Raw genomic sequence first — 18008 nt, forward strand, 5'->3', positions numbered from 1 at the left:
AGCACGTGTCTATTACCTAAGGTATCTTTTCTTTGTGTTCCAGGGCTTTTTTGTGCTTTGCAGCATGGAAAACAAACAGATTGTCTGTGTTAGATAAGCCACAAATGGGTATTAGAGGGCGATGTTACATTACTGCTACTGGGAATAGAAGCAAGGAGATAGCAGTGACTTTTTCAAAATCTCTAACATATCCACCCACTGTCAGTAACACACTCCCATCCGATGCCACACACAACGTCATTTGACCCTTTTTATAACAGATAATTTAAATCACATCCTATTTGTTGCAAGCTAAAGACACCACTTGTACAGGTCCCCAGTGTTCTCAATGGTGTTGGATGGAAGCTGTTGTGTTTGCTGGTATATTCTGTTGATGTTCTACCAGCAGGGGTTAAACCAAAGAGAGCCGATGGACAGTTCCTGACCCCACTCTGTGTATGGGATAAATGTGTCAGAGCCCAGCTTCACCATGGCCACGCTGAGGGCAACCTTCAGATGCAACATGCCAAGTGGGCAGGGCAAGAGGTGACAAAAATACCTTTACTTCAGACAATTCCACAATTTCTAACGGGCAGGGAGGTTTGGGACTCTGGCTTGAGTTTCTGCTGCTTATTCCCCAGGAAGGCAAAGTCACCGTGCCAGTGGCAGTCAGTGGAAGGAACTCTGTGGTGCATCACCCAGTTTATCAAATCAGCTTTCAGCTATCAGCCTGCCCCGGAACCAGTCAGAACGGGTTTCTGGGGCTGCTCTCAGGGAAGCAGCTCCCACCCTGAGCAACCTGGTGCCAGTTCACCCTCCTTGGAGCACAATGCTGGAGTGGATAATCACCGAAGGGGCCTCCCCACCACAAATATTCTACACATAGAGTGGTTTTGCCAATTTAGAAAAACGAACCAGCAATGCAGCCAAAATTAATGGCAGCATCTGGAGGAAACCCTGCCGGTGACTCTATCAGGACTTGCATTGCTATTTGCTGTGAAGGACACGTTCCTGAGAGACAAGGAATAAACCCCAGCCCATGACTCTGCAGGCATGGCTAAAGCAGGACCCATCCACAATAACCCCATGTACTCCAAGCAGAAAGGTGCAAGAGAAATGCTTCTCAGAACTGTGTTACACACAGCTGGCTATCAGAATCAAAACATCTACACTGTGCTCTTTAAAAAGAGGCAAAACATAAAATTATAGACCAAATTTTTGAAACTGAAGCCTCTCTCCCCAGAACATACAAACACTCATAGTCCTTTATGAAAAGTCAGGCTCCCTGGATTCCTGATTTAGTTACAGGTGCAATGATCACTCTGATGACCAGCAGCTACAGCTTCCTCTGAGGGTCAGCCTTAAAGGCATTCTTGATCAGAGCTCTCTAAGTTTTCACTGAGTTTTTAATAAATGCCTTCTGTAACAATCCCCACCACCACTGAAAAGCAGGAAGCAGCCTGGCTGGGTGAAAGCTATGCTAAATAAAAGAACAAAGATCCTACGCAATAAATGCGTTAATGAAACCACCTTTAGTGTCACAAAAGCAATAATATTATTCAGATGTTAAATCAGAAATCCATTTCTAGAACACAAAAATTGTTGTGTTACCTTCTACTTCTCTCCTAGCTACCCCAGGACTGGGAGGAGCTCCAAGACCTTTTCAGAGAAAGAAGAGAAGCTGTACATAGCATAAGAAAAGCAGTAGATTGAGAAAGAAAAAGCAGAAAGAACACTGCCACAAGTGTTTACACAATTTATCTCTGGTCTGGATAGATTGCAGTCACCTGTAGGAAATAACTCTTTGTAGCAGCATGGGGGACCAGACTGGTGTGAATTACAAACCATCAAGTACAATCATGTTTAGTAATATCTGTTATTTCAATTTTACATTATAGTTGAATTTGATTCCTTCAGAATGTTCACTCTACACAAACCTTTGGCTGTCCCATGTGATCTGCCATGCCAGTCTTGAACAGAGCAGAGCACAGAGCTGTGCTCAAATGCTGGGGAATAAATGAGCACAGCACTGTCACCCTGCAGAATCAAGCCTGATCCCTGCCACTCAGAACACTGAGCAGTCTGTTTGTGCCGTGGTGCACTGAATAGGAAATGTGATAAAGCAATACCTCCCACCTCACATAATGTAGTGTATCCTGAAGAACTGTATTACTGAGCTGCCTCTACACAGCACTGTGCACTTGGGACAGCTGCACCCATTGGTGTAACAGCTCAGATTGAGAGAACAGGTTTTCAATCATGCATAACCATGCTGAATTACTTTATTTCTGCAGTATCATCAAGCATGCACTGGGTTCCCAAAACTATGGCAAAAACAGGGCAGGACACAGCCATGATGGAAATACTGAAGGCATCTCCTAGCTGTGACACAGCCTCCTGCTAAATCCCTTAGCTGTGACATAGCCTGCTGCTAAATCCCCTCAGCTGTGACACAGCCTGCTGCTCTCTCACCAGTGTGAGATGTGCCCAGGAGCTCCCTGTGATCTGTGAGCTCTGTCAGTCACAGAGTGGGCAGAGTGAAGGCTGCACTTGGGGCTGAAATGGGACTGGCTCCAGAGATGCTGGATCTCTGCTTTGGCTGAAGATCTGTTTCAAAGATGCTCAGCCCCAGCATGTGTTATCTGCTCTGGCTGAGAGCCAGGCTCTGCCAATTCTGATCACAATTCTGACCATGAATAACTAACTCTGTGAGAGGAGCAGCAGTGGGGCTGCACAGGATCAGAGCACTGCCTGACAACATCCCTCTGCTCTTGTTCTGTGCAGGACGAGGACCAAAGGCAGCTCCTCCCAGCAGCAGGGGGACACGGGCACACGTTCCTGCATCAGTGCACCACGCACAGGCAGCAAGATCTCTGGCGTGAAGATTGGGCAAGGTAACCAACGTTCACTACAAGGGGCAGAAACAGCACAGAGGGTAAATACCTGACATTTCACTTACTCCTAGTACTCATTTCACTGACTCATAGTTCTCTTCAATAGCGGGAAAGCAAAATTATTGTGCTGTGATAATGCTATCACAAAGGGCAGCATGGGAATATTTCAATCTTAGGGACAATAAAAAATATTTTAAACCAATTATAAAAGCCTTGGCTGCAACAATCAGGAAAACTGTCTAACAGTATTAAAGGAAAAAACTCCACAAATGTTATTTATTAATGTCAATTGACAATTAGCAGCCTTTATAGTTTTTAATGTTCTCTGAAAATTTAATCTGTAATGTATTACAAAAACACTGGGTAAACAGAGGGCAACATTTTAATTTTTAACTATAAACAACTGGAACTTGTAGGATCCTCAGTGATTTTTTTTTGTATTAGCATACAAAAGGTCTCCACTTTGTAAAGCCCTGCAATGAGTGCAGAGCCTTGTTCACCTGAACTCTGAGTTACTTCTGATATAAAATAGGACCAAAATAAAACACTTAGATGCCCAAAACCTTCTCTCATCTTCAAAGCATACTGAGGCATTAGAAAAAGTGCCATGGGCAATGAAGGGACTGAAGCACTTGGGGGAAAAAAGGTCAAAATATGTTAGGAAAAAAAGTTTATTTATAAGGCACAACATTTAAAAGACATGATCAACGTCTCTTTGCATGTGCTATGGAAGTCTAAACCCAAAGTCTGAGCCACTTAGACACTACACAGGGATATTCCACAGAGCTTCCAGAGCCTTGCTCCTAGGGAAGAGGAACAGGTGCCCTTTCCCCACTACAGTCACCCATAAGGACACTGATTTTGGTTCCAGCCCTGGGCTAATTTGCTTGGAGCTGAGCTCAGGTACCCATGAAAATCGTTCTTTATGCTTACACATGCACACCATGAGTGGAAAATGGAGAGCAGAAAAAAGTAAAGAGCTTCTGGTTGGAACAACACATGAAAAAATATACTAGCGTCTCAAATGATTGCATAAAAAGCAAGTTTTATGCAAGGTACAACTCTATGGAAAGCTGTATTGGGAAAGGTGATAAAAGAAGACAACTGAGTAGTCTTTGCACAATTGAGACAAACCAGGCAAACAGGATTGTGTCAGTGCACAGAAAACCACACAGGACTGGAGAACAATGAATTAAATCTCACCTATGTTCAGTGTGGTCTATCAACGGCTTCCTAAAGCTTCTGCATTTTAACTCAGCTGAAATATTCCACGTTGGGCATGAAACCTTCCTTGTCTCACCAGTATTTCAGAGCCAAGACCATTTTTGCCTGACACCAAAGTTACCTGATAGTTACAGACTATTTAAAATAGTTCATGTATTTTCTGAGATTACTCCAAACTTTGGAAGCATTTTGTCAAAAATGTCTCTTTCCTACCAACTGAGGGGCAGTGCCTGGAATTGCCACTAGCACTTCTCACCCTCCCTCACGTATTGATGAGCTGATTTAAGTCCATGCAGGACAGCAAATGTGGGCCAGAGAAGGACAAAGCCTACTTTGAGAAGCACTTCACAGCAAAGTTAGCTGGATGTGCTCACCCAGGACAAAGTAATAGAAATCTGGAACGACCTTCATCTCTGACTTTAAAATACCAACTTCTGGAGAAATATTACTTCACCAGAAAGTGAAACGTAGTTCAGAGGGGGAAGAAAGAAATGGCAGTGACATTCATGAATCATCCAGTTCTGGAACTTTGAGACTTGCCCATTTTCACACCTTCAGAAATCATCACGATAAGTACTGTCACAACAGGTCCCCACAGCAGTTTTGCTACGCGGTCATATCAAAAAACAATTAAAATCGTTACCTCCAAATTCCTTTCTAGCAGGTGCAGGACTCCTACCGCCTGACAGTATTTAAGAAATGAATGCAGCAATAATGAAAAGTGTCAGTGTAGTAGGAGGGAAGAAAAAGAATGAGAGTTAAAAATCACAAGGGTCACTTTGTTATTAACTATGTAGCCCAAATGCTTCTGAACATCCAGTTTCTCTTAGTGCTCAATTGTTCACATTGTCAGATGATCCAAATGAACTCCACATTAAAAACTTGGACATGATAAAACACATATATACTGATGCCAAAACTAAAGGAATAGCAATGAATCAATGAATGCACAAGTCTATTTCTATTTTACTTTAAAATAGATGCTACAAAAAATGAAGATGTTCAGTAAACATAGCTGTAAAATTTCACATTTTTAAAACTGTGAAACTAAGTTTTTATAAACTTATTCACTAATAATATTTAAATGGTAAAAATGCTGTTATTTCCCACTGCTTTTAAATGTGCCAATTAAACATTTCAATTAAAGAACCAGTGAGCCCAAAGTGCAATACACAGTTTGGGTTTTCACTTTCCAGTCCCTCTCATAGACTGGAAAGCAGATAAATGTTCCTGAGCAGCTGGGAAGGCCCCCAGGTACCTGAGGGGGGAGGCGGGCGCTGCGGAGGAGCCAGACTGGCAATGGCCAGCAATGGACACCCCATAGGCAGCAGTGGGCACCCAATGGGCACCCCATGGTCAGCAGAACAAGGTCCCCGTTACCTGAGGGTGGGGGCGGGCGCTGCGGCGGAGCCGGGCGGGCAGGAGGCGCCACGGGCCGAGGGGGCGGAGGGCGCTTGGGCTCCAGGCTCTGTGCAGGAGGCTCCTTCTGCTGGGCACCAGCCTGCAACTCAGCTGGAGGACAGGGCAGAAAACAAGGCACAAATTAACATCTTGGACATTACAAACATGGCAAAGCTCTTCTAAATAACAATACGGAAGTTCTTGACAGAGGGAAAACAAGAGGAATGAACCAATGATGAAAAGAAGCAGACTCCCTACATCAAAACTTTTGCCTCATATGTTATAGTAAATTCACGTTTTCCATGAAATCCTGAACAATCTTACCAATTGCAGCATTCCACATTTTGATTTTGACTCTAACCTGTGAACTAAGTTCTCTGGAAAAAAATGCTACAAAGGGAATTCTCAAGGCATTTCAGCAGATCAAATAAACTCAATACCAAGTCACTCCAAGCACCATCACTGTGTTCACATGTTCATAATTTAAAAAAAGGCTGTGTTTAAACAGAAGTTTTCATATTGTGCTCCCAATTTGCAAATGTGCTGATTACAATTTCTGTCTTGGAGCTGACAGGAGTAGGGATGGTCAGGGGCCGCATTCCCAGAGACGACTGGGGTGAGCCAGGATCCTACAGACCCACTGCAGCAGAACTGGGCTGTGCCAGTGTGCAGTACCCATCGTGTGTGACCACAGGGCCCAGGAGCCTCTTGAGGCAGTGCAGCAGTGCAGTACCCACTGTGTGTGCACACAGGGCCCAGGAGCCTCTGAAAGCACGAGGGCTGTGCAGCACCCACCTTGTGAGGACGCAGGGGGCCCAGGAACCTTCCCCGGGGCCCGGCTGGGCCTGGCCGGCAGCGCGGGGCCCTCGGGCAGCGTCGGGGACTGGCAGGGGCTGGAGCGCGGGGAGGAGCTCGGGGACGTGCCCAGCCCGGAGCTCGACGTCGGCTGCAGGTGCTGGGGAAGGATTTCTTCCACTTCAGCGCTGTAGTCATCAACGTCTCCTGCAGAACACAGCCCAGGGGAGAAAAGCACATAAAAATGAGATCTTTTGAAAGAAAAGCCCCCAGGTTTCAAGGAATTAGCTCAGCAACCAAAGTGTGATTCTCACATCCCAAAATTACACATGAAGAACACAAATGTATTCAAACCAGCTGAAAATACTTCAAGCGTGTAATATATATTATAGATATATATTAAAGGTAATTGTAACAGTGCGGCAAATGTGAAGTTGATTAATCTAAGAAACAATTATCTTCACAGGTTATTTCCTTGGTTTGCAATATGACAAGCTTCATTGCTCTTCAGAAGGCTGGGCAGGGGATTTCAAGGTATCTGTTATTTGTAACAACTTCTGCTTGCAAAAGGTGGAACAGTGTTTAAAAAAAGGCTCAACATAGATGTGCTTTAGAAAAGTAAACTGTCAATTTAGAATATATTTAGAATATATTTAAATGTAGATAAGAGTGAAGCAGATTGTTGAGATACTGTTGGAAATAATGTGATTTCTAATCTGTTTTAGATATATATTTATATATGCATTACATATATTTATATATGCATTAAATTACCACATCATTCAGGACTGTAAGCATTTCAAAGTGAGGAATGCTTTATCTCAACAAACCTTCCATGTCATAGTCTGCAGTAACCTCAGCATCTTCACAAAGCAAAGTGGAGCTTGTGGATGAAGGCAGCCCAATATTAATCTTCTCTAGATTCATTTCATCTTCCAAACTTCTGATCCAATCTGGATTTTTCAAGTTGATATTTATAATCCTTCCTTGTAGCTGAATTGCCAAAAAAGGTATGCACAAAACAGAAGTTGTTAAGAGTAGGAATGTTAAAGCTCAGCATTTTAGATTTAAAAAGAAAATAATAACTACTGAAAATATCACCAATAAGGTTATACGAATTTCTGTGACTAAACAATAATTATGATTTTCACTTCATTTTGGTAGGTAACTACACTTATGTAACTTAAACTCCTCATTACAACCATTTAATTTTTTTTTGGTAGAAAAACTAGCAACTCCTCTCCTACGGTTCTCCTTCTCAGTTAAATGGGAAGCTTCTGGTTTTTTTACTGTGACACTATTATTTAAAAGAAAAAGAGACTTGCTTATAAACTACATAAATGAAGTAATTTTTAGAGGCCGGCACAGAGCAGGTCCTCATTCTGTAAAGTGACATTTTACCCAGAACCCCTTTCCTGTCTGACCTGCCAGTGACATCTCAGCAGACCCAGGGATCCACCTGCAAACATCACACATTCCAAGTCTTAACAGCCACACACTAGTCAAAATTTAAACATCAGAAGTTAAATTTTCACAAGGATTAAATACTGACCCCACAGAAGTCAATGCAAGCTGAAATGTTGACACTTTTCAGAGTTTGTAGAACAGAAGTGCTAAATTTTTAATAACTGCAGGCTATAAAGATTTTTAACTGGTTAATTCAAGGAACTAAACTCTGCTTTTTAAATCATAAAAGACCCCAAACCCATCATTTGATGAATATTCATCTCAATAGCTCCTAATTTATTTTTAGGAGGATATTGTTAGAGAAATGAGGCTTGATACTTCTTTTATATGGCTTTTGAAACTCAACATATGGTATGTCGCTACTGAGAGGAAAAAAACAAAGATGCAAAAGTCTAGTACAGAACAGAAAAAACTTGTAAGAATCAAAGAAAAACAGTAAATCCAATCCACTAAAGAAGACTTTAAAAAGCTGGATTTTCTCTTGCTATACAAAGATTCAGTCATTTTTACATTACCTCAGTACCATTCAAATTCATAACATTCAGAGCAGAGCTTCCTTCCAAAAATGTTACCCACATCTTGTCTTCCACAAACCTGCAAAGTTCATTGGGAACAATAACCACAAAATACCACAACACTTCACAGTACAATTGCTAGCCTAGTGCAAATGCAACATCCTCATTTTCAGTTTAAAACTACTAACCTAATTCTAGAATACAACATTTGTATAAAGTTCTCAAGAATAAGAGTATCTGGAAAAATCATGTCTGAAAACTGAGACACACAGAAATGAATTCTAAAGACACTTAAGTATGCTAAATGAATTCTAAAGACACTTAAACTGAAATTCAAATGCTAAAAATTAAACAGATCATACCTGAAAAGTTATTTCCTACCTAAGGAAATAACTTTATTCAGGATGATCCCTTTGAACCCAAACATTTCCATGAGTCTACAAGCAGAGATGAAAAGCAAGAAGTTTTTTAACCTTATAAGTATAACTTCGCCATAGCTTGCGAATTTTTGAAGAAGATCATCAATCAAGTTATCATCAAAATAGTTTTCTTCAGCTGAAGAACTTCTGATGGAGACCATCACAGTGCCATCAGGGGGACCTTGCGTTGCAATCACCTCCTTGTACACCTTCTGTCTCTCTTCTGCTTCAATTTCAAATATGTCAATGTCAATCAGTGCAACCACAGGCCTTGGAAAAAACAGACAAGAAAATCCTGTCAGCAGAGTATCTGAGCAACAAAACACACAGCATGGGCATTCAATCTCAGGGAGTGGTGTATGAAATGGAATTGGAACCTGTGGTCAGATGTTTTCAGCTCTGCTCTCCCATAGTGAAGCAAAGTGCCAGGGTTCCATGTGTAAGGGACATTAGTGTCACTGTGGAAACTGGCATTCAGGAGATCCAGGTCTTCAGCTGCAACCAGCAATGACAAAGGAGGAAAAACACAGTGATTGCAAGGGTGTGCTAATCATAAAGAGAAAACACAGGAAGTAAATCCAAATAGAGTGTCTTATAGCAAGCCCCCTGCTCAAAGCTCCTTCTCCACTCCTCAGATGTCAGTAAGTGGGATGTGATTCACGGCCCTTTCTTTCAGCCTCACTGTGTTCACTGAAGGTCTGTTACCAGTGTGCTGTATCCTACCAAGCCAGGAACAGGAGCTCAGCATCACTGACATTGTGAGCATCACGAAATGGATCCTCTGAGTCACGTAAAGAACGTTTCAGACAGCTGAAAGAAAGCCTCAAACCTGATCGGTCAAAGGGCCATTTCCTCCTCCTCCAGAGGATCCGGTCCGTCCACGCCGGCGTGCGGCACTTCTCACTGGTGTCATAGTCATCAGAGAACAGGTCATACTTGTACGTGGGGGCAAAATTGATCTTCCCTTCCAGAAATCCCCTGAAAATCTGTACCAACACAAGGGAAACAGCTGAAATCAACCAGAGTTCTCTATGCTAACACTGACAACCTGTATAAACACCTCAAAACACAATTTAAAAACCTGCTACTTGTTAAAACGGATTCCTCTCCACATTTTGCCTACTGAAAACATTTGACACTCTGACTAAACACATTTGACACTATGACTAACCAGCGACCCAGACAATCACCAATGAACAGAAGTATGCCAGTAGTTATATCTTGAAGCCCAGGGTTAGGAATGACCTACTGTTCCTTCAATGTCATGACCGACTGGAGGTCACCCAGAACACTGATGCTGTAACACAGCACTTCATTCTGCTGCTTATTGGTTCCTGGGTCAGCAAAAGTGGGGAATTCAGGCGCACATTTTATGGTTTATATCTATCTGAACATGCCAAATTCTCCCATAAATTCACAGACACACACTGGTTGGGGTGGGAAGGGACCCTAAAGATCATCCAGTTCCAAGCCCTTGCCATGGGCAAAGATGCCATTCACCAGACCAGGTTGCTCAGGGTGCCATCCAAATTCTTCCAGGAAAAAGCTGACACAAGTTGCCCCATCAAATAAATAGATTACAAAAAAAACCCAAAAAAACCAAGAAGAGTCCTTAATACATTCAATCTATTCCAAGTGAGCTTCTCACTCATTAAGTGTTTAAGCTGGACACCAAATGAAACCCTTTAGCTAATTCAGTCAGCTCTATTCTTGAGTTCAACCTTCTATGGGCATCTTTCCTTCACTTCAGAAATGTGTAAAATAGAAATCTAACTTGGATCTTACAGTCAAATCTGCACCGAGTGGCAGGCTGACCTGCTTCTCTTGCTGGAAATACAATTTGAAATCCAGTCAATTTAAAAGTCAATGTCAGAAGATCAGTGTCAGAATGCTGGAAGCTTCACAACTTCTGAGACAATTAATTTGGCTTCAGTAATTGTTTCCTAACCTATTTTAATGGAGCAAGCTGCTGTGTTAACACCTTTCCTGAGCAGCAGGAACAGATGTGAACCTGCCCCAGCAGGGACAGAGCTGGTACTCAGCCAGCAGTTCCCAAACCATGGGATATCAGCCCAACAGGCAATGCTGCTCCTGCTCCCGGGCCAGGAGTCCTTTCCTGGCAGTTCCATGTTCTGGCAGTTTCCATAGATTTGTCCAGCTCTCTAAGTGCTGGAGGTGTCTCCACAACCTCTACACATCATGTTTTGATCCACTTGACAGACAATGTGACAAACAGACAGTGCTGTCTGACCGTGTGAATGTACACCTTGCTTCCTCTAGCCAACAGCTGTTAAACAAACAACTGAGCGAGTAAAAAAATCCAGTGTTTTGCCTCCTGTTCTGGTGCACGAGATCCCAGCACAAATGGAAGGGAAATCAGCAAACCCTAAATCAGCAAAAGCACTGCTTGTGATCCAAGTGCTAGTGAGCAGACAGGACCAACAATTGAGGATTGTCTCTCTTTTTACCATGTCCAGCCTTCCCACACAGAGCTGCAGAGAGGGAACAAGAAACCCAACAAATGTAAAAAATGTAGCTTTCTTCACACTTGGTTATTCTGTGTTTTCTTTGCAAATAAAGCTACCATTTGGACTAGTCCTTTTCCCAACAGTAACAGCATTAGGCCTATTACAATTTAACTACAGAGTAACGTTACCAAACATTATAATTATTCTTCTTGAATAGTTATATCTCACAAAAGAAAAATATTATAATTAGCAAACTCCATGCTGAGGATACAGATTTACAGGAGCATCAGAGCAATTGCTAAAACCAGTTATAAAAGGAAGTATTCTGAAGTCGGTGACGTTTGAACACACCTGCCCAGAGTTTTTCTGGTTGATGAGCTGGTCTCCTGCTATGAGGGGATCCCAGTTCTGCTGTCGGATTAGCTCCTTCACCTCCTCATTGGGCAGATCTATTCGATAATTGAAGTCCCCACACCAAAAAATGTAGTCATGGGAGAAGAGCATCCTTCCCTGCAAAACAGCAGCACACACTGGAAGTAAAGCAATGAGTGACACATTTACTGCTTCCAGGTTCACAAACTCAGTTTTTTGCTGTGAATCATGTATCATTTCTGGGTGATGAATGTGAATTTATGTATCATTTCTGGGTGATGAAGACAACTGAAACACACCCTAGTATTCAGTGTCCCTATGGTTACAACAACATGATCAACAGTGTGGTGTTAATATATGGAACACAAGAGAATTGACATTTCCTATGGAGTTCCCATTTCTAAAGCAACACGACTCAAGTGAATTGGATTCTAAAACTCTTCATCTTCCTCCCTCCTGTTTCAGAAGCCTGCTCAAAGGTGATGGCTGCTGCCTGTGACAGAGGAGAACGTAACACTCCCTGGGACTCCGTGACACGGTCTCCTGACAAACTGCAAATCCAGAGCTTTATCATTCACATTTAATTGAAGACTTTTCAGTTCCATCTCATTTTCATCACTAGAGAGAGACATCAGGGCTTTATTACTTTAAACAAAGCCCAGATTTTAGAGTGACAACTTTTACTTCCCCCTTTGTTTTGATTTTTCCACTGTCCATAAGTAAAACCAAGCAGATACACTGGCACATTGAAACAACAGCAGTTAGGAAACTGTTGGATACTTGCTAGGAAAACTGTAACATGACAGTGGGGACAAATTTAGAAAATAAAAACCCTGTAAAATAAGATGTAAGACTCCTGCCCAGTGCCACAGAAATTCACAAATTTAAGTTTGATGGCAAAACTTAAAACAGCTGTAAGTCTCAAAGAAGCATTTTGTTGCACTGATAACAGTTTCAACTTGGCGATTTGACAATGAGAACACGGCATGGAATAATTCCTGCGTACTGAGAACAGGGCTGTTTTGCAGGGATTTTTCCTCATAGGTGATTGTTTCCTGTGCCTACCTTCCTGCCTAAAGTTCTACTGCATGTCAGGGATCTGTAAGGTCTCTTTCCTACACCTAGTCCTTGATTCCAAATGCAAGCGAACTCATGTTCCATCATGGCAAGGTCTGTTCTTTCTGCAGTGTTCTGTTTTAATAAACATTGTGGGAGCTCAGTTATCTCTGAGATATCTAACCCGAGGAAATCTGATTTCCACAGGAAACTGGGGAAAGGGAAAAATGCAAATGGAGCTTTGGGATGACACCGCTGGGGCTCCAACGGTTCCATGTTGCATTTGTTATGGAATTTGAACACAGCACTTACCATTGGAAAGGCAAGCTTGCGAGAAATCTCTACAAAGTCTTCATTTCTCTCCTTGACCTGGGACTGGCCTGCAGCAAAGTGACTGCACACAAAGCAAAGGCTGGAGGTGTGGAACAGCATCCGAATGGCCACGGCCCCCTTGTTCCCCGTGGCTCCTCCCATGCCAGTCTTGACAGTATCCACAGCAACATCCCTGCAACAGTGGAACAGCTGTTAAACCTTCCAGGAGCTGGCACAGCTGGCTCTGAGTGTGACAGACACACCGTTCTCCCAGCCACAGGCTGGTTTTATAAAGTCCCAACAGTCACTGAGCATTGACAGGATACAACCTCAGCTTTCCAAGCTCTCTGGGCAACCAGTGCTCTCTGGGCATTTGAGAAAAGAACCTTAAAAGCTACTTCAGCAGAAGGGGGAACAGCTCTCCCAGAGCCCCACACAGCTCTGAGGAGGTTTGGGGGTTATCTCCCAACACAAGGCACGCTGAGGGTGACCCAGGCTCACTGACCTGATAAAGGGAGCGTGCTGGGGCCTGATGAACACGAAGAGGCAGACGCCCACCAGCTGCTCTGAGGCCAGCAGCACATACTTGTAATCCCTGGAGATGGTCTTCTGCAGCTCTGCAGCCCAGAGCTTCTGGTTCGTGGTGCTGGCAGGGAGATTAAAAACACCAGGTTGGGAATGAACCAAAGTGAACAGGTTTGAGCTGGTGACTGAGCTGAGCTACATCCAAGGACCTGCAGCAAACCTTGAGGCAGTGAACCAAAGCCAAGCTAGGAATGGTGCTCAGATGCCTCCCAGCAGAGACACAAGCTCGAGGCTGTCATGGCATCATTGTTAGCAATTCAGTCTCTACACACACTGCCTCACTGTTCCCAACACCACGGACAACTGTAGGAGCCATGGCTAGCTTTGCTGTATTTACACACCAAGACTACAGGGGGAAAACCTAAGGATTGTTTTAGAGAGTCACTCCTAGCCTAGAGCTCAGTCAATACTGGAAAACAGGTGGAACAGTCAGATCAAGAAAAACATGAAAATTTGAAAAATATCAGGCCTGCAAAGAGCATTAACTACACAAAGGGTGAAATGAGGGGTTACAAGCTGACACCTGGTGCCCAACAGACAAAGCTCTGCACAAAGGCTACAGTACCATAGGCTGTATGTGCTCTTCCCAATGAGTTAAACCTTCCCTAACACCAGGAAACACACAAAGCGGGCAGAGAAAACAGTGGACACAGGGAATATGGTCCCAGGACTACACACACTGGATATCTCTGGTAACAGCCACCACTGGGAAAAATGTATTTACATGACCCTAGTCTGCTAGGAGTGAAAAATGCCAACTCCACAGCAATGCATCCATGCAATACATGGAATGGCAGTGCAAACTAACAGTACGGAAGGAAACCTTCCTTTGTACAGATCACAACCTGGTACATAACAGCACTCCAACAACACATGCTTTGGGAAAGATGTTCACAGGATTTGCTGTTAACAGCAATACCAGACACAGCAACTGAAGAGCACTGCAAGCACTGGAGAAACCACAATTTCAAATAACATATGACTAGAAAAATGTGATTATCAGCAAAACAAGTAGTGCGTGGATTGGATCACCCACCTGGCGTTCACAATGTTTCCTGCATTTAACTCCACCATTTCTTCAAATCCAATGGCAAATATGTCCACAGGTTTGTTTTTGTGATCTTGAGGTAAATAGGGAAAGAGTTATTTCTTGTTTCTAATTAACTCAACAATCAAGACCTCATCCATCTATATATACTCATACATATGTTCATTTTAAGGAAAAATAGTCCTTCCTTGTAAAGAAATTCCTCCTTGTGAGGGTGGGCAGGCACTGCCCAGAGCAGCTGTGGCTGCCCCTGGATCCCTGGCAGTGTCCAAGGCCAGGCTGCATGGGGTTTGGAGCAGCCTGGGACAGTGGAATGTGTCCCTGCCCATGGCACAGGTGGCACTGGGTGAATTTTAAGGTCCCTTCCAACACAAACCAGTGTGGGATTCTGTAAAATTCCAGTTGTCTCAAAGAAGCTTATAAATAAATGCAGATTTTGCAAGGTGTTTCTCTGGCAGGGGGTGGAGCTGCATCTTTACCATCCCTCCCTACACAGTTCTACAGTTCTGTGATAGCTGTTTCTGTGTTTGTGATCTCTGTACAAAAATCAGATCTTTCCAGTAAAAGTAATGGCAGAACAGAGATGCTACCTTGGAATTCATGGATCCCAGCCAGCTTGGGGGCATCCAGCAGCCAGTCAGTGAGGGTTTGATTTCTGAAGGCAATGCTGCGGAACTGCTTCCCCCCGTTGACATTCCACGTTCCCACGCACACTCGGATCTTCTTGGGTTTGGCATACTTGTAGAAGTTCTCACACATGCTCTTCAGCACTTTCACAGATGCTGCAAGAACATTGGAAAAGGCATTCGTTTTATGGAGAACGTTCCAGAAAGCTGGCACTGAGATCTGCCCAATGCACGTGCACAGACAAAGCTAAAGTGCGAAAGCACAGGGAATGCAGCCTGCCCAGGGGAGAGTACCCTTAGGGACACACACTGACCGAAAAACAGCAGCAATTGGTTCAGAATTACATAGAGACAAATGATACACGAGGAAACAATCCCCATGTTTTATAAATATCTGCTGTTCTTTCATCTCATCCATGACTTTCTAGGGAAGCCATCATTTTCTGTACATATCTGGCTCATTTCCACAGATTAAATTCATGAAATCCAATCTCTGTTCCAGAACCAACATGCACGTATATTAATTCCCAGCAGGGTAAAAGTTGCTGATACACTACAAGTACTAAAACAGAGAAGGTACATTATTTCATCATATTAGAGTATGTCTATTTAAGCCACAAATCTGAATTCTTTTTCGATCATTTGAATTCCTGAAGAGCTGCTTTAGTGAGGACAGTAGGCTGGGATTCAAACTAATTAAACTCATTTCTCTGTCCCATCAGCCCTTCCCTTTGCCGTGTTTTTATCTCCCAAATGAAGAGAGAGGAATGACCCATATGTGAAGGACACTGTGAGAAACACAGAAAGGAAAAAGCTGACTCAATGCTCAGGTACTTTACCTCAGTTGTAATAATTTACCTATTTTGAATGTTCTCAAGTTATCTGACTCCAAAAGAACAATTTAAACAATATTAGAGGGAATTCTTCCCTTCACTTGATGCTGTCTTGAAAAAATAGTTACTGGGAACAGCATTTCCATTTAAATTCCCCAAATAAGATGATTAGTGAGCTGCTGCTGTCTTTTCAGTCACTCTTGGCTACCTGGTCAAAACAAAAATCAGGCATTCTCTATCCCTACTGGGTTTGAAAAAAACTGGGAGCAAGAGAAGGAAATCTATTGTGTTTGTTGGCTGGGAATGCTTTCCCTGCTGAACAAATCACACACCCGTAACTAGGCCAAACACACAGAAAACAAAAAGGACTGGTTGGTGTCTCCCTGCTGCTCCAAGCTTATCATGCTCAGGATCATGCTTTCATCAAAAGCCAGGGAAAAGAAGTCTAGGAAACAGCAGGGAGCCCACAGGATCATTGAGCCCTCCAGGCATGAGGGTCTGAGACCCCAAACACGGGCTCTGCTCCTGCCCCACACTGCAGGCAACTCCAGCCAGGAATTGGACAACACCTGCACAAAAGGCCACAGAGGGTGGAGGACATGAGCCACCTCAGCACCCGGCCCCTGAAGGGAAACAATCCCAGCAATGCTGTAGCCACAGCACATCCAAAACCCAACTCATCCCGAGGTCTGGCTGGAAGCACAGCCGGAACCCCACGAACCCAGAGCAGCCGTGCAGCCCTGCAGAGAGGAGCCTCCGCAGCACTCTGAGCCACTTTAACAGCACAGTCTGCACATTGCTCCTCTGGGGGTCCATCTTTTTATACTCAAAATTTACTGGGTCTCCGCCTCACTTTAGTCACTCCAAATCATTCAGTTGCTACTGAGCAGCTTTTAAGAAAAGCTGCAAAATTTCAGTATTGCCTGTTTAACCCCTGATGTTGTCATGAGACCCTAATGTGAAAAGCCTTACCAGGTTAGACTCTAACTTGAAAAGTTAACTGACAACAAGCTTATCACAAACAAAAAAATTATTTCTTCAAACTAGCAATCTTCCTAAATTGTAGAATGACTTTTTTTATAAATTTGAGTAATTAAAAATAAAAATTTCTACTTCTTCCCAAAATACTGAGTGAACCACGTGCTTTTCAGAGCACCTGAGACCATGATTTTCCTACATATTTCTGGTCATTGATCTTTTCAGAAAAATTGTGCCTCACTCTACAACATCAGAAATCCAATCAGTTAAGAGTTTCTGTTATTTGCAGAAAAAATACTTTGACTGCTGCTCTTGCTAGACAAGCAGAAATTTGGAAATCAGTTTTACAAAGGGAGTGTAATTTAAAATTGTTGGGAATATTCTGTGCAACTGAATGGAACTGTTGGAACTTGATGGAACTGTTTCACTGAAACTTCCAAATTCCTGTAGGAATATTTCAATACATGCAATTCGTATCCAGCTGAAGCCCTGAAATGCTAAAAAATAGTTGATTTATAACTCTTACAAAAAAAATCTAATTCTACTAAATAACAAAAATTAGACACAAATAATACCAACAGTAATTGATAAATATATTAAAAAATAGCTGGCTTTTCTTCCAGAGCTCTAAGATAGAAGGCAATAGCATCAGTGAGTGTGAGCAGTCATTCCAATGAGCATTGGTTACACTGACAAGATGCCAGTGAATCACTTAATATCAGACATTGCCTGCGACTCACATTTCATTCTTTACATACTCACTGAGAGTTAAGCAGGTGGAGTAAAAGACATACAGGAAAAGCAAAACCGGCCAATGAAAGGGCCATTTAAATTTGCTCAATACCCAGTAAATTCTGCATAGATTTTAGAGCATTAGGAATATTTTAGTTTAAATAATGGTTTCTGGGAACAAGAACAGGAAGTGCTGCACAGCTGACAAGTGTCCTGCATGAACACAAGCAAGTGGAACCTTCTAGCAGCAAGTAAGATGAAATTACACATTGTACTGGAGAATTTCACCTCTTATACTAAACAA

General features: G+C 42.8%; 1 protein-coding gene across 11 annotated transcripts in view; it reads right to left on the bottom strand.

Moving 5' to 3' along the window:
- Positions 1-18008, bottom strand: part of SYNJ1 (synaptojanin 1) — a 48562-nt gene that overhangs the window by 8659 nt on the left and 21895 nt on the right. For 8 of the 11 annotated variants that reach the window (XM_063150286.1, XM_063150287.1, XM_063150285.1 and 5 more), the window contains 15 exons: positions 15126-15317; positions 14524-14608; positions 13408-13548; positions 12903-13095; positions 11514-11672; positions 9524-9680; positions 9072-9189; positions 8749-8964; positions 8276-8354; positions 7124-7286; positions 6294-6500; positions 5478-5609; positions 4741-4779; positions 1591-1638; positions 17-55 (listed from right to left, as the gene is read on the bottom strand). In XM_063150286.1, the coding sequence (XP_063006356.1) occupies positions 17-55; positions 1591-1638; positions 4741-4779; positions 5478-5609; positions 6294-6500; positions 7124-7286; positions 8276-8354; positions 8749-8964; positions 9072-9189; positions 9524-9680; positions 11514-11672; positions 12903-13095; positions 13408-13548; positions 14524-14608; positions 15126-15317 (1968 nt within the window). The remainder of the gene's footprint in view (positions 1-16; positions 56-1590; positions 1639-4740; positions 4780-5477; positions 5610-6293; positions 6501-7123; positions 7287-8275; positions 8355-8748; positions 8965-9071; positions 9190-9523; positions 9681-11513; positions 11673-12902; positions 13096-13407; positions 13549-14523; positions 14609-15125; positions 15318-18008) is intronic. The other 3 variants (XM_063150288.1, XM_063150289.1, XM_063150290.1) reach the window with 3 other exon arrangements.

Source organism: Melospiza melodia, chromosome 2, assembly GCF_035770615.1.
Source record: "Melospiza melodia melodia isolate bMelMel2 chromosome 2, bMelMel2.pri, whole genome shotgun sequence".
Classification (NCBI taxonomy): Eukaryota; Metazoa; Chordata; class Aves; order Passeriformes; family Passerellidae; genus Melospiza; species Melospiza melodia.